This window comes from Polyodon spathula, chromosome 15, assembly GCF_017654505.1.
Source record: "Polyodon spathula isolate WHYD16114869_AA chromosome 15, ASM1765450v1, whole genome shotgun sequence".
NCBI classification, from domain to species: Eukaryota; Metazoa; Chordata; class Actinopteri; order Acipenseriformes; family Polyodontidae; genus Polyodon; species Polyodon spathula.
Genome location: NC_054548.1, coordinates 1,307,452 through 1,322,766, shown reverse-complemented (window position 1 = coordinate 1,322,766; position 15,315 = coordinate 1,307,452). Strand labels below are relative to the sequence as shown.

Genomic DNA, 15,315 nt, shown 5'->3' with positions numbered 1-15,315 from the left:
CTTGTTAGGGTTAATTGTCATTCTCTGAATGCAGCATCTCCTCCTCTGAGAGATCTTGAGGAAAGGTCTGGGTATTTGTGCGACTGTAACACAGTAGCTGTAGTAGTTTTGAGGGGGCTCATTACATGTACTGTACTGTTTAAGGGATAATTCCCTGTGAGATTTACAAAAAGTAATCCTGGCTGCACTGGAACACCATTTTGAAAACTGTCAAATGAAAAAACATAGAATACAGAGTTAAAAAAACAAAACAAAAAACAGTAGGTCACATAACTGGTAACATACTGTAAGTATGACAGGATTTGGGCCTATTCTGTGGTATATCAGCAAAAAAGTGCTGAACATGCATCATAGAGCATGTCTGGGAACAACTTCATAAAACTAATAATAAGTGACTAAACATTTATCAACCTGAAATGAAAGACAAACATTCTCATTATATGTCTTCTTTCAATTTTCCAAATGGCTAAAACAGTTTGGCAGACATTGTAGATCTGTACCGTTTGTCTTTATTCCATCCAAATACAAATCTGGGCACCCTCTTCTGCACATGTCTACAGTCCAGCACATTACTCTTGGAGTAAGCTTTTCACTGGTTATTATCTGTGGTTATAGTTTCAGACTCATTGGCCACATACTGCAGACTCTGTCTCTTTTTTATTGTGTAAAAAGTGCTTTGTTTTGACTTTGATCTTTCAGTTTTCAAGTTTGCTGTTGCTGTTGTAGCTTAGCTCACATGTATTAGAATCAATAGAATGTGATTTCTTTTCAACATGTTGAAGTCTTCTGATATTATACTCAAGACTGGATTGGTTTTTTCCCCCTCCAGACCCTAATAAAATGGTAATTTTTTTTCGCATCTCCACTATCTACGTGTTGAAATGTAAGATTAACATAAGGGCATCTTACCGGCATTATGTAAATTTCCTGGCCTATTTTTTGCATGCCACTGTGTGACTTCAGTTTCCAGCGAGAGGAAAATTCAATGAGGTGCAGATAATGCTGTTGCTTCTGACTGAAATTCAATAATCAATCTATTTTGTTTTCCTGAATGTTGATCTTTGTCAGCTGCTTAGGCTTTAACTCAGGACTAAAATCCACATTAGACAGCATCAACATCAGCATTAATTGGCCCTCTTAAATTTCATATTCAGTAACCTGGCTGACTTTCTGATTCCAGGAACCTGTTATTAAGTGGAATGTAGGATTAGCAGTGCCTAGCATAAACACTCTTTTACTCCTGTGTTAATCTTTGATGTGGGGATCATATTTTTATTACATGGCAGACAAGAGCTTTTAATAGGCTTCCCTACTTGTGGATTTGATAGAAAGAATCAACTTGAGCTGCATTAGTATAAGAGGAAACATCCCTAACACTGCATTGCATTAGTGTAAGAGGAAACATTCCTAACACAGCACTGCATTAGTGTAAGGGGAAACATCCCTAACACAGCACTGCATTAGTGTCAGAGGAAACATCCCTAACACTGCACTGCATTAGTGTAAGATGAAACATCCCTAACACAGCACTGCATTAGTGTAAGAGGAAACATTCCTAACACAGCACTGCATTAGTGTAAGGGGAAACATCCCTAACACAGCACTGCATTAGTGTCAGAGGAAACATCCCTAACACTGCACTGCATTAGTGTAAGAGGAAACATCCCTAACACAGCACTGCATCAGTGTAAGGGGAAACATCCCTAACACAGCACTGCATTAGTGTAAGAGGAAACATCCCTAACACTGCACTGCATTAGGTAAGAGGAAACATGCACATGCACTGCATTAGTGTAAGAGGAAACATCCCTAACACAGCACTGCATTAGTGTAAGAGGAAACATCCCTAACACAGCACTGCATTAGTGTAAGAGGAAACATCCCTAACACAGCACTGCATTAGTGTAAGGGGAAACATCCCTAACACAGCACTGCATTAGTGTCAGAGGAAACATCCCTAACACCTAACACAGCACTGCATTAGTGTAAGGGGAAACATCCCTAACACAGCACTGCATTAGTGTAAGAGGAAACATCCCTAACACTGCACTGCATTAGTGTAAGAGGAAACATCCCTAACACTGCACTGCATTAGTGTAAGAGGAAACATCCCTAACACTGCACATCCCTAACACAGCACTGCATTAGTGTAAGGGGAAACATCCCTAACACAGCACTGCATTAGTGTAAGAGGAAACATCCCTAACACAGCACTGCAACACCCTAACACAGCACTGCATTAGTGTAAGAGGAAACATGCATTAGTGTAAGAGGAAACATCCCTAACACTGCACTGCATTAGTGTAAGAGGAAACATCCCTAACACAGCACTGCATTAGTGTAAGAGGAAACATCCCTAACACAGCACTGCATTAGTGTAAGAGGAAACATCCCTAACACAGCACTGCATAGTGTAAGAGGAAACATCCCTAACACAGCACTGCATTAGTGTAAGGAAACATCCCTAACACAGCACTGAAACATCCCTAACACAGCACTGCATTAGTGTAAGAGGAAACATCCCTAACACAGCACTGCATTAGTGTAAGGGGAAACATCCCTAACACAGCACTGCATTAGTGTAAGAGGAAACATCCCTAACACAGCACTGCATTAGTGTAAGAGGAAACATCCCTAACACAGCACTAACACTGCACTGCATTAGTGTAAGAGGAAACATCCCTAACACACTGCATTAGTGTAAGGGGAAACATGCATGCATTAGTGTAAGGAAACATCCCTAACACTGGAAACATCCCTAACACAGCACTGCATTAGTGTAAGGGGAAACATCCCTAACACACTGCACTGCATTGCATTAGTGTAAGAGGAAACATGCACTGCATTAGTGTAAGAGGAAACATCCCTAACACAGCACTGCATTAGTGTAAGAGGAAACATCCCTAACACAGCACTGCATTAGTGTAAGAGGAAACATCCCTAAACATCCCTAACACAGCACTGCATTAGTGTAAGAAGGAAACATCCCTAACACTGCACTGCATTAGTGTAAGAGGAAACATCCCTAACACAGCACTGCATTAGTGTAAGAGGAAACATCCCTAACACAGCACTGCATTAGTGTAAGTGTAAGGAAACATCCCTAACACAGCACTGCATTAGTGTAAGAGGAAACATCCCTAACACAGCACTGCATTAGTGTAAGAGGAAACATCCCTAACACAGCACTGCATTAGTGTAAGAGGAAACATCCCTAACACTGCACTGCATTAGTGTAAGTAACACAGCACTGCATTAGTGTAAGGGGAAACATCCCTAACACACTGCAAGTGTAAGAGGAAACATCCAGCACTAACACCCTAACACAGCACTGCATTAGTGTAAGAGGAAACATTCCTTAACACTGCACTGCATTAGTGTAAGAGGAAACATCCCTAACACAGCACTGCATTAGTGTAAGAGGAAACATCCCTAACACCCTAACACAGCACTGCATTAGTGTAAGAGGAAACATCCCTAACACTGCATTAGTGTAAGAGGAAACATCCCTAACACACTGCACTGCATTAGTGTAAGAGGAAACATCCCTAACACAGCACTGCATTAGTGTAAGAGGAAACATCCCTAACACTGCACTGCAAACATCCCTAACACTGCACTGCATTAGTGTAGTGTAAGAGGGAAACATCCCTAACACAGCACTGCATTAGTGTAAGAGGAAACATCCCTAACACAGCACTGCATTAGTGTAAGAGGAAACATCATCCCTAACACAGCACTGCATTAGTGTAAGGGGAAACATCCCTAACACAGCACTGCATTAGTGTAAGAGGAAACATCCCTAACACAGCACTGCATTAGTGTAAGAGGAAACATCCCTAACACAGCACTGCATTAGTGTAAGAGGAAACATCCCTAACACAGCACTGCATTAGTGTAAGAGGAAACATCCCTAACACAGCACTGCATTAGTGTAAGAGGAAACATCCCTAACACTGCACTGCATTAGTGTAAGAGGAAACATCCCTAACACAGCACTGCATTAGTGTAAGAGGAAACATCCCTAACACTGCACTGCATTAGTGTAAGAGGCATTAGTGTAAACATCCCTAACACAGCACTGCATTAGTGTAAGAGGAAACATCCCTAACACTGCACTGCATTAGTGTAAGAGGAAACATCCCTAACACTGCACTGCATTAGTGTAAGCTACAAAAATAATGCGGTAACTTTCGATAAGCCTTCAGTTGAAAACACATTTCTGCTGCATGACAGAAGAGACAGATGACATGAACACTGTATTTTTTAATTGACTCAAACTCTTAAAACAACAGCTGTTGGAGATTGCACCAAGACAAGGAGGTGCTTGTGTTCAAGTTATCATTTTGGATGTGTACTGTTAACTTTCATTAAAAAGCTTATTGAACCTTTTTTTTAATGGATCTAAGCATGCTCAACAGGATCTATGAAACTGATACCATTGCAAATGGGTACAGTTTTTTTCAGTTTACCATTTTTTAAATGATGCTTTATCTTATTTTTCTGTGCTTTACTAGGCTTGCATATAATTTACCCTGTTACTTTAAATCTATACACTGCTCTACTTTTACCGTAGTACCCCAAAGCAGACTTTTATTAGCTATCTGGCCAACATATTTTTTACTTAAACAACTTCAGCCAGATATCAATCCCCGTGTCTGAGCGAATGAAAATTGCATTGGGTTGCAGTGCGGTCCTTGCTGGTAGTTGAAGGGGAGGTATTTTCTACATTGAGCAGAACAACTCTGATGAAAGGAAACAATTGCAGGACTGGCTGTGATCATTTATCAGAGTGATTGATGCCTGCAGACAGCCTGTGGTTATGAGCCCATATTATTATGTCGCATGTATTGATTCACCTGTTCCAGCTCATGTTATTAAAATAGTTTGCAGAGATGAGTGGGCAGATATCTATTGATAATTTCAGTCTGTATGAGGGATGGGATTGTGAAGAGTAACAGGGCAGCATAATGTGATTCCTCCGCTGCTAGTGGATATCTCTTCTTTATTTTGAGCTTGAGAGATGCCAAAGTCACATTTAAAAGGTCTTGGGTCAGTTCAATCTGCATCTTCTCACTGAGGCATTCAAACAGAAACTAATGGAGCTGTAACCACAACTGACATTGCTGTCCTATGAGGGTAGGTTTTGTATTGCGCAATATGGGTAAAGGCTAGGGTTAAATATTGCACTCATGTTTATAGATTTATTTATCTGAAGTAAAAACACATATCATCATGCATTTCCTGCTGGTGTATATGCATCATGAACAGACCCTTGTTTTTACTTAGGGTGGGAACAATAATCGATCTTTGTGATATTATCAGCACATGTTTAATCTTGATTATTTGTGGTACAGAAAAATGATTCTCTGTAATATAATTTGTGGCAGTTATCTAAAGCTAAAAGGGATCAACGCCTTTGCTACTGAGATGTTTTGCCCTTCTCTCTTCCTGTAGACATGTAAAGAGATGCTGGGGAGGGTGTGTTCAGAGCCATTTACTTAAACTGGGCCGTGCAAAAAGAAAAGAAAACAGAAATATGGCTTTAAATACATTAAATAATAAGTAGCGAGATTCCGAAAAAATATAACGTTACACGTCTCCACGTGCTGCTACAACTGTTTAAATAACATACCTGCAATTTATCTTTTCATTGTTAACATCCTGACAACTTCTTACACTAGCTTTAACGTCTGTTTCAAAGCTATTTTCAAAATGGCTGCTCTAGTGCACTGGGGTTTGAGATCTGTCCTCTAAATCACTGTAGGAAGAGCGAAAAAAAAAAGTAAAAACATAACAATAAGTGCTCTGCCTTTTCTGTTTCATACCACATCATGGATCGTTATTGCTGTGTTACCTGTTTGACAATGCGGGCAATAATCCTTACACTATCAGTGCACTAGAGCAGACATTGTGAAAAGAGATTTGAAATAGACTTTAAAGTTCTAAGTGTCAAAAGTTGTCAGGATGTTAACAATGAAAAAATAAATTACAGGTACGTTGTTTAAACAGTTGTAGCAACTTGTGTAACGTTATATTTTTCGGAACCCCGCTACACACTCTTTAAACTAATGTTAATATTGTCTGACCTTTGCTTTTACTGTTTTTCAATACAAATTCCTTTTGGTCGAAATCTGGCCCTCCAAGTCTCCTCGGTTGGCTGAGGAAATGAAGCACAGGTGGCACGTCTTATTTTCCTTCAGACAAACGTCCTGGCAGGAAATCACTCAGCCAGTGCCAAGTCCTACATTTGGTTTCTGTCATAACAATGCTGCTGCTGTTTGTTTATGGGACGGTTATCTTCTGTGCTGTTATCACCTAATGTGTTCTGTATCCATGTGTGTGGCGCTGATCACTGTGTTTCAGCAAGGGGTTCCAGCAGTGTTAAACAAAGTAAAGGAAAGTTGAAGAGAGGCTGTGTAGCCTGGAACGCTGCATGCACACAACTGAAAACTAGAGAAACAGACATTTCAAAATATCCACTGCCAGTTTCCAGCACTAATATTGTTAGCAACGGTCATTTCTTGTCCAGGTTTTATTTCTTTTTTTATGGCGTGATGCAGTTCCCAGGGGACGGCGCACAACTGGCTGAGCGCCGACCGGGTAGGGAGAGGTCTTAGGTCGGCTCAGCTCACTGTGCACCAGCGATCCCTGTAGTCTGGCCAGGTGCCTGCAAGCTTTCCTGTAAGCTTCCCAGAGCTGCATTGTCCTCCAATGCTGTAGCTCTCAGGTGGCTGCATAGTGAGTCTGCAGCGTAAAAAGAAGCGTTCGACTGATGGCACACGTTTCAGAGGACAGCGAGTGTTCATCTTTGCCACTCAGCACAGGGGTGGTAGCGGTGAGCTGAGCCTAAATAATAATTGGATACTCTAAATTGGGAGAAAATAATACAAAATAATTGGCAACTACTAAATAAAACAAATTAACTACAAAGACATGGAATCACAGACATAGCAGTGGCTCTTTAAACTCATCACTTATTTCATAAAAGAAAGTGGTTACCTGGATATACTGTGCAGAACTGGGGTTACAGATCTCCCACTTCAGGTGCTATAGTCAGTACAGCTGCTGAAGACAGTATGTACCCTATTTTGAAGCAAGTGTTAAGTCAGTTTTCTGAGAGTAGTACAACAATTGCAACAGCATAGAAGAACATAGCAGCACTCGGTTGCAGGAAGGAGGAGGTAATTGCCAGGGCCGGCATTTTAGATTTCAAACTTTAATTGAGTCAACAAAATACACAGTAGTGACAGCAAGCAGCTCGTAAGCGAGATCCCTGCGGGTCACCACTCACTGCTTCAGTACAAGTAACTGTGTGCTTTACTTCCCACTTTAAATAAATACTTGTGATCCTGCTGTAGTGGTATACGAATGCTAGAAGAAAAGAAAGGGGTTCCGCAGTGCGTTTGTGTATTTAGTTTCACTGAATCATGCTGACCTGGCAGCTGAGCAAGCCGTATGCTTATTAAGATAATTGGATAAATATCTCTTTTGATGGAAGAATAATTGAGCTAAATGAGAAATAAGGAATGCATCTTATATCTCTTTTCCTTTTGTTGTAGTTAATCTGCTGGATTCGAAGGCGAGTCAAGGGGAGCTGGGCTGGATCTCTTATCCATCACATGGGGTAAGTTTGACTGAGATGTAGCAAAACACATCATACTAGAAAGCAAATCACAATATATTTAATATATTGCATGTGCCATGCTGCAATGATATACTGCAACATATTTTAAATATATTTTGGAGCTGACTACATTTTTTTTCCTATGAAACTTTTTCTTTTGCATTTTTGTTAATAAGGGAAAGGCAACTTCAAATGGTCATGCTTTTTATGTAATTTGTCAATAAAAAACAAGCATACTAAATTTGTGCAGCAGGTATACTATTTAAAGTATTAAAACAGGTTTCAAGAGTCCACAGCTAGAGTACCTGAGCTCTGGTGTGTTCAAGCCCTCTGCTCTGCAGTCTGAACCCTTTTCCCAGGGCTTCATGCCATTACACAAACATGCTATGGCAATGGGATATTAAATTCCAACCGGATGTGAGCAGATGAATCCATGCATTTATTCAGAGTTTGTATATTTATAGAGTAGTTTTGCCCCCTGTATACAAAGTGATTGCTGTGTTATTTATGTGTACTGTAAGACCCTCATGCACTGCGCAGCTTGTTCTCTACAGATTTACACAACATGCTCCACAGGATCTCTGGCATCTGGCTTTGGCATTCCTTGGCGTGTTTGTAAATGGTGATGAAGACAGCTTGTTGGATCTTTCGCATGCATGACTATATAGACGGTATCCACTTTCCCAAACAAATTACCATCGACAGACATTTGTTCCTGGGTACAGGATGGACTTGGCTCAGCGGTACACTGCTGGCTGGTGAAGGACATTTTTTATCACGCCGTAATTAAGCTGTGTTTATAGAAAAGGACTCATTCATTACGTACCCTTGAACGAAAAAGGATATTCAGGTGCACTGTGGTCCACAAAGACTAACACTTCATAGATTGGATTGGACTATTTAACATTCTTGCTTGGTTCAGAGAGGCACTTCTCTCTTGGTGTTTTTTGGGCCTAAGTTCCGGTTATAAAGCAAGAAATAAAAGCACAATATAATAACCGCCCACCAGGTGTCACTGTGCACAAATATCAGACTTTATTTTTTCTTATATATGTTTTTGTATATCTCTTAATGAATGCCAAACCTTTTATAGTTCTTGGCGAAATATTATTTAATGTTGCTTTTCACATGAAATAAATATGTGGGTGCTTCAGTGCTGAAATGTCCTTTTGGTGTCAGAATGTCAGGTTTGGGTTTAGTGTAAATATTACAGTTAGGGTTCGGTTTGTCCCACATTTCCATATTTTCTGCTACTGAAACTCTGTGGCAGGCTGCAGTCAAGTAGCATGTTAAATACTTATTTAACTTATTTGGCAAAACATGAACTATACTGATTTGTTTAAACAACCTTATTCCTACAGAGTGCTATCTTCTGAAAGAAGTAAATCTGGAATGGGTACTTGTGACAGGGATGTAGATGCTGTTTTTATTGAAGAGAATAACATGCTATAAAATAGAGCCCTAGATGCACGTGTAATTGGATTGCATCCTTAGTAATTCTGACCTGCATCACAGCACAACTCATTCTGAAGTCATGTTTCATATCGATAGAACGTGAGTTGCATTATACTGTATCTATGTATGTCTGATACTGCTGCAGTGGAAGCAACAGAATTAAAGCAGGTACACGGCAAAATGATTACATTGCTGTTCGGTGCACCAAAAGCAGGGAAAATGATGTGCAATATGCTTACTGCATTTTCCTTCAACCAGAATGACTTTACTTTGGGAGTTTTAATAAATTGGAGCTGCTGGACCCTGGACAGCTTTTAATTATGTATTGGCATTTGTGCTTTTAGTAAAAGAGCTAAGCTCTCAAAGCATGATAAGATTAAATATGTACAAAATGGGAAAGAAATTGCTGTATAAATATAACAGGGATTGCAATGAGATGCTCAGTGCATAGCAGTTTCAGCTACAGTACAAGTGCTTTGACAAATGCACAGGGATGTCTAATTGAGCTCATCATAAAGCCTGAAATAGCTGTCTTTTCCATTATTTGCATCCCTTTTGCATGTATAATGACTACTACCTACTGCATTCACAGTCGTCTGTGGCTGTTCCATCCCCCCATCAGTTACATGTTGAATCTGTTTGGATATATTGACTGTTCAATAGTGTTCAATTCATATACCAGTTTTACTACCCAATTGAAAAGGCCTATTCTGAAAGCTGCTTCACCGCTGTAACCCGCTTATCAGTCAGGAGGGCTGATGATCAAGGAACCTCCAATCACACTGTCAGGGCAGTTGTCTCTTCACCCGCTGCACGTAAGCAACAAAGTGCCCAGCCAGTCACTGCCTGGCCTTGCATGACTCACCCCTGCATTCTGACCAGTTATTTTTGTAATGCCTCAAATCCTGTCTTCAGTTCAATTTGTTACCTACAGACGCAGGTAACACTGACTGGATCTCTCAAAGTGTCTTTATGTAAGTAAGCACCAGCTCCATCTACTAAACGCCTACTCTGAATTCCCAGCAGTGCAAAAAAGAAACCTGATCCAAAGTAGGTACTGGCGCTCATTAAGATCTAAGATACATACGTCTATGGCTGAGACCTAAAATATAACTGAGGAGCAACTTCTGAACTTAGACCAAAGCACTTCAGCACAAACTGTCTCTGTCTCTCTCTCTCTCTCTCTCTCTCTCTCTCTCTCTCTCTCTCTCTCTCTCTCTCTCTCTCTCTCTCTCTATATATATATATATATATATATATATATATATATACACACACACACACACACACACACACACACACACACACACACACACACACACACACACACTCACACACACAATGCAATAGGAATCACTCAGAATGATTGCAAAAACATTTAGAAAAACATGCTAGTGGTGCCACATTATTTTGGGGAATGTTCCCACTAAAGGGCATTAGTCTCTGCACAGTAATGTAATGTGAATGTTACAGCTGCTATACAGATAGTTTTACATATTATTACACTTGTAGATACACAGCAGGAACTGCTCCACTGCTGTAAAGTGCTACAATATGTCAATGCACTATAATCTTGTGCATCTGAAATTTCCTAATGTGATATTTGAGGAGCGGCTGTTTTGTGTTTTCAGTTACTGTCCATTTGCTCAGTATTAAATCATAATGCTTGCTGTTTTAATCAGCTGTTGATTGATTTGAAACTGGCTAATCAGAAAATGATCTCACACATGAGAGAGCACATTTAGAGCAAAGCCAACCGACTCTGCAGCCATGCAGAATCTACTGGGCTAAAGATCAATGCCCAAAAGATCAAGGTACAGAAATTAACTTGGAAGTATCATCAACCTACATGGAGGGACAGAGGAAGACATAAGGTCCAGGATAACAAGCTAGAATTGCATTTGCAAAGCTTTGCCCTGTGTGGAAGTCCTCAACGTACGGCAGAAAAACCAAGCTCAGGCTCTGCACCAGCAATGTTCTTTCTGTCCTTCTCTATGGAGCAGAATGCTGGCGAACAACAAAGCAAGATATCCAGAAACTTTCAAGCTTCCACATCACATATTTAGCATATACTGGCCTGATACCATCTCTAATGCCAGACTGCACCTCCTAACAGGCCAAGAGGACATCACCAACATCCTCAAATACAGGTGATAGACATGGCTTAGTCATGTTTTCCATCTGCCAGATTTTATCCCAGCCAAGACAGCAAAGAAGAGGGCACCCCAAAGCTACATGTAGACGAACCATTGAAGCGGAACTCTCCCCTGCGCACCTAACCAGGGGTACAGCTGCCAAAACAGTGCAGGACAGACGAGGGTGGCAGGAAACTGTGAGCCTTATGTGCCACCTGGCACAAAGAGGATGAATGAATGAATGATCAGAAAAAAGCACATCAGTACTACTCAAAGTGGTAAGAGGTGCTTGTTTTGTTTTTCTTTGGACTTCTGGTTTTTTGTACTCAGTTGAAAACGCTCAATTCCTCTCACTCAATTTAAAAAGCTCAAAGTCATCTCACATCTCTCACAAATCACTTACTCATCAGAAGGACTGAAGATCAACAGACAACCTCCATTCTCTGGAATTAAGTTCAAGACTTTCTGATCCCAAAGAGCTGCCAACAAGATGCAGGAATATGCAGGAATGGGATGATGCAGGAATATTTTAAATGTAATCACACACACTTCCAATCAAACATATATTAAGCTACAGTATCCCACAATCATGTAAAGTTTAATATACAGTATAATGAAGTGCTTTGCATTTGCTATACTCTTGTTTACCATTGTATTATTTATGAAGCAGCATGCATACAATTTGATCTAGAATATCAGCACAGGAAAAAAAAAAAAAAAAAAGTATATAAAATATAGTGTTGCTAGTATAGTCAATAGGGATTTTCATCACTCAAAACCTTCTAAATCCTAAACAGATTACAGTTATAAACTCCGATATATGCACTCATCAGTGTTTACTCTGTGCTACTGTGAAGTGAGCCTCAAGGTGAATTAGGTGTAATTACTCATGACTACCTTGTTTGAACTGGTAAGCATTTTACCCTGAAGGCTCAGCTCTTAGAACTCATTTCAAATCATTTGCTGCTATAACACTGCCATTGATGGATTCACTGGCCCTCTTCTGCATGTGTAAGCACAAACCCTAATGGTTAAAGCAGATGAAGTGCTGAGCCATTGGGCACTCACTTTACAGCCTGCACAAGTAGCTGCAGTAAGAATTAATCTGGATTGTGTAGACAGCTCTTTAAACATGCAATCCTGTTTACTGCAGCCTCTGGAAATCTCATCAAGGCTTTCATCTGGGGTGCAGGATCCACAGGCAACTGCAATAGATTATTCATTTTCTTAAAGCACACAGAAACACACACTCCCACAGTGCTGTACATTAAATGATTGTTATGTTTTGTTTTGTTTTTTTGTATGTATTTATTTCATTTGTGCAAGCATCTAGACAAGGGTAACCACCCAGAACATTTTTTTCTAAGACAATTTATCATTGGCAATGTTCAGGAGGGCCTTAGCTAAAATGTTTGTCAGCTTGGCTTAGTGTTTCAGGTGGTGAATGAAATAGAAAAGATGTACTGTAGACTGTACCCCTTTAACAGACACACCACTCTTCAGTAAAACTAAACTAAGTTTAGGTAAACAAACGAAAAATGAAAAAAAGGCTTTAGTTTAAAAGTAGTTTTGTTTTAAAATGTTTTACCTCATGGTAAAGGTAGTGTCACAGCCCAGGCTGGTGAATGTCATGAAAGATACCCAGAGACAGAAGCTGCAAGTTTAAGCACCAATTGGCACTTTTAATAACAAAGACAGTACTAAACAGTACAGACAAAAACACACTTAACAAAATAAAAGGCACAAGGGCCAAAACAAAAGGTGTAACACCAACATTAAATAAAAAAACTAACACCCGTGATCACCCTTTTTATTTATCCCACGTGTTCACCACACACACACGCACACGCACATGCACACGCACATGCACACACACACACACATGCACACACACGCACATGCACACACATGCACACACACACACACACGCACATGCACACACACACACACACACACACCACACACATGCACACACACACACACACACACACACACACGCACATGCACACACACGCACACACACGCACATGCACACACATGCACACACGCACACGCACTACCCCCGCAGGGCTTTCACACTGCCACACCTTCCCTAAACTATAGGACTAATGTGTATCTGTTAGGGTGACACAATATTGATGAACGAACCTATTAGGATTTGTAATCCTAACATTTGTACTGGGCTGTAAGCTACAGGAAATTTTTCAGAATTTGAGCTGATGGATATCCAGCTGAACAAATCTAGAAATCCCAAACCTGTAGAGTGAGTGGGGGCTGTACTGTGTGTTATGCCTTTCCACTCAGGAAACCTGTGATGAAAAGCAGTTGACTGATCCGCCACAGTTGTCCTTTTGCATCTGTAAGGAAATTTAAGCTGCCTTGGCACTTGTTATCAAATACAGGATTTTGAAAGTGTACAGCGGAAGCCCTTTCGCCTGTAGAGTAAATAAAACACACCTGTGTTAATTTCATCTCATGTTTCTCTCTCGGTATAGTTATCAAGCATCCCCAAGATGGTGATTTATGAATCTGGAAATCCTCCTCCACCTCAGGACCTACAGCTGTTAATAGCTCATAACCCATTTCAGCTGACAACATCGTATTTGTGTGTGGTTTACACAGGTTGACTTTGCTGTTAATCAGACTTCTTTTTGTTACCTTTTGTGTGTGTGTTTATTGTATTTTATTATATGACAATCAGTGCCAACTATGTGTGTATTTCACATTGTATTTGAAGCATTGATTTTTGTGAATTATGTTAAAAAAATAAAATAAACAGGCTTTCTTATATCATATCAAGTACCGTTTCCCTTTGGAGTTTGGGGCCTGCATGCTACATGTGTCCGTGGAGACCACAGCCTGTATTTCTCTTATCTCTGAATAAGAGTGGGGCGGACAGGGGGCGGACAGGTGCCACCAACTGGCTTGCAGCTCATGAGTCATGTTCACCACCCTTAGCTGCACAGGGCCTCCCAGACACTGCTCCACCGTAAAAGGGCGGCATATGTCCTTAGCAAGCTTCATTAACTTCTCCAGAGAAACCGTGATGCCTCTGACATATTAATTATTTCAGAAGCATTCTGCACTTCGAGAGCTCTGCAAGGGGGTGCCACCTATCTTGCTCATTTGATTCAAATTACAGGGGAGGCTGCACAGCTATTATAAAAGCAGAGGCTGCTAATGCCTGCTTCTTTCTGTCCCAATACCTTAGATTGTAATGAAAAGGGTCAATATATTTATATAAAAACACCAATATGCATTTTGGATTTAATCAAATAATTTTAATAATTTAATCTGAATACATATTACTTCATAAATTTTCTTTGATTATTGCTTGAACATATGCATTCCTAAACACTTTATTCCAGCCTAAATTGGTAATTCAGTCAGGGTCTCAGTGGCTAATAAAATAGTGAAAGTAATACTACTGTACTCGTTGTTGTTGTACCAAATGGAGGTATGCACACAGCCAGCATATGAAACCCTACAGATGGTCAGATTGCTCATTGTGTGTGTGTTTTTTTTTTTTAAACAGTAATAAAGTATTACTTTATCTAGTAATATAAAGCAAGAACAGGATTATAATTTTATTACCGTTTTTTCCTGAAACAGGATTACTTGTAATCGCACATCCAGTGCCAGCAGATCTATTAGCTGTAAATATTTAACAGTTGGCATAAATCCACAGTATAAATAAACGAGATGCTAGACTGGACGCATGCCACACCAAACGTACCAACTGGAAATGCTTTTCGCATTTCCATGCTGTAAAGTGATACTAGGAAAGTACAGTGGTCCTTAGAAAAGGACCTTAATACAGACATACCTCCTTAATACAGACATTTGGTTGCATAATTATGAGGTAAGGTTTCCTGCATTTACTGTACTTAGAGGATGTCAAACTGGCAAGTGCAAAGGGCCACTATGCACTTCAGGGAACAGGCTTGGGTTCCAACCTGATCCCAGGGTCCATTCTGTGGAGGCTGCCAAAAGAAAGTCATTTGCTAAATTTGTCAAAAGGATACAGTATCCACCCAATGTTTGCTGTCAGGAACTCTTATGACAAGTATTATGTTTCCTTCTGCTGCAATATCAATG

General features: G+C 40.2%; 1 protein-coding gene across 5 annotated transcripts in view; it reads left to right on the top strand.

Moving 5' to 3' along the window:
• Positions 1-15,315, top strand: part of LOC121327953 (ephrin type-A receptor 3-like) — a 99,299-nt gene that overhangs the window by 12,747 nt on the left and 71,237 nt on the right. For all 5 annotated transcript variants that reach the window (XM_041272330.1, XM_041272334.1, XM_041272331.1 and 2 more), the window contains exon 2: positions 7,563-7,627. In XM_041272330.1, coding sequence (XP_041128264.1) covers positions 7,563-7,627 — 65 coding nt within the window. The remainder of the gene's footprint in view (positions 1-7,562; positions 7,628-15,315) is intronic.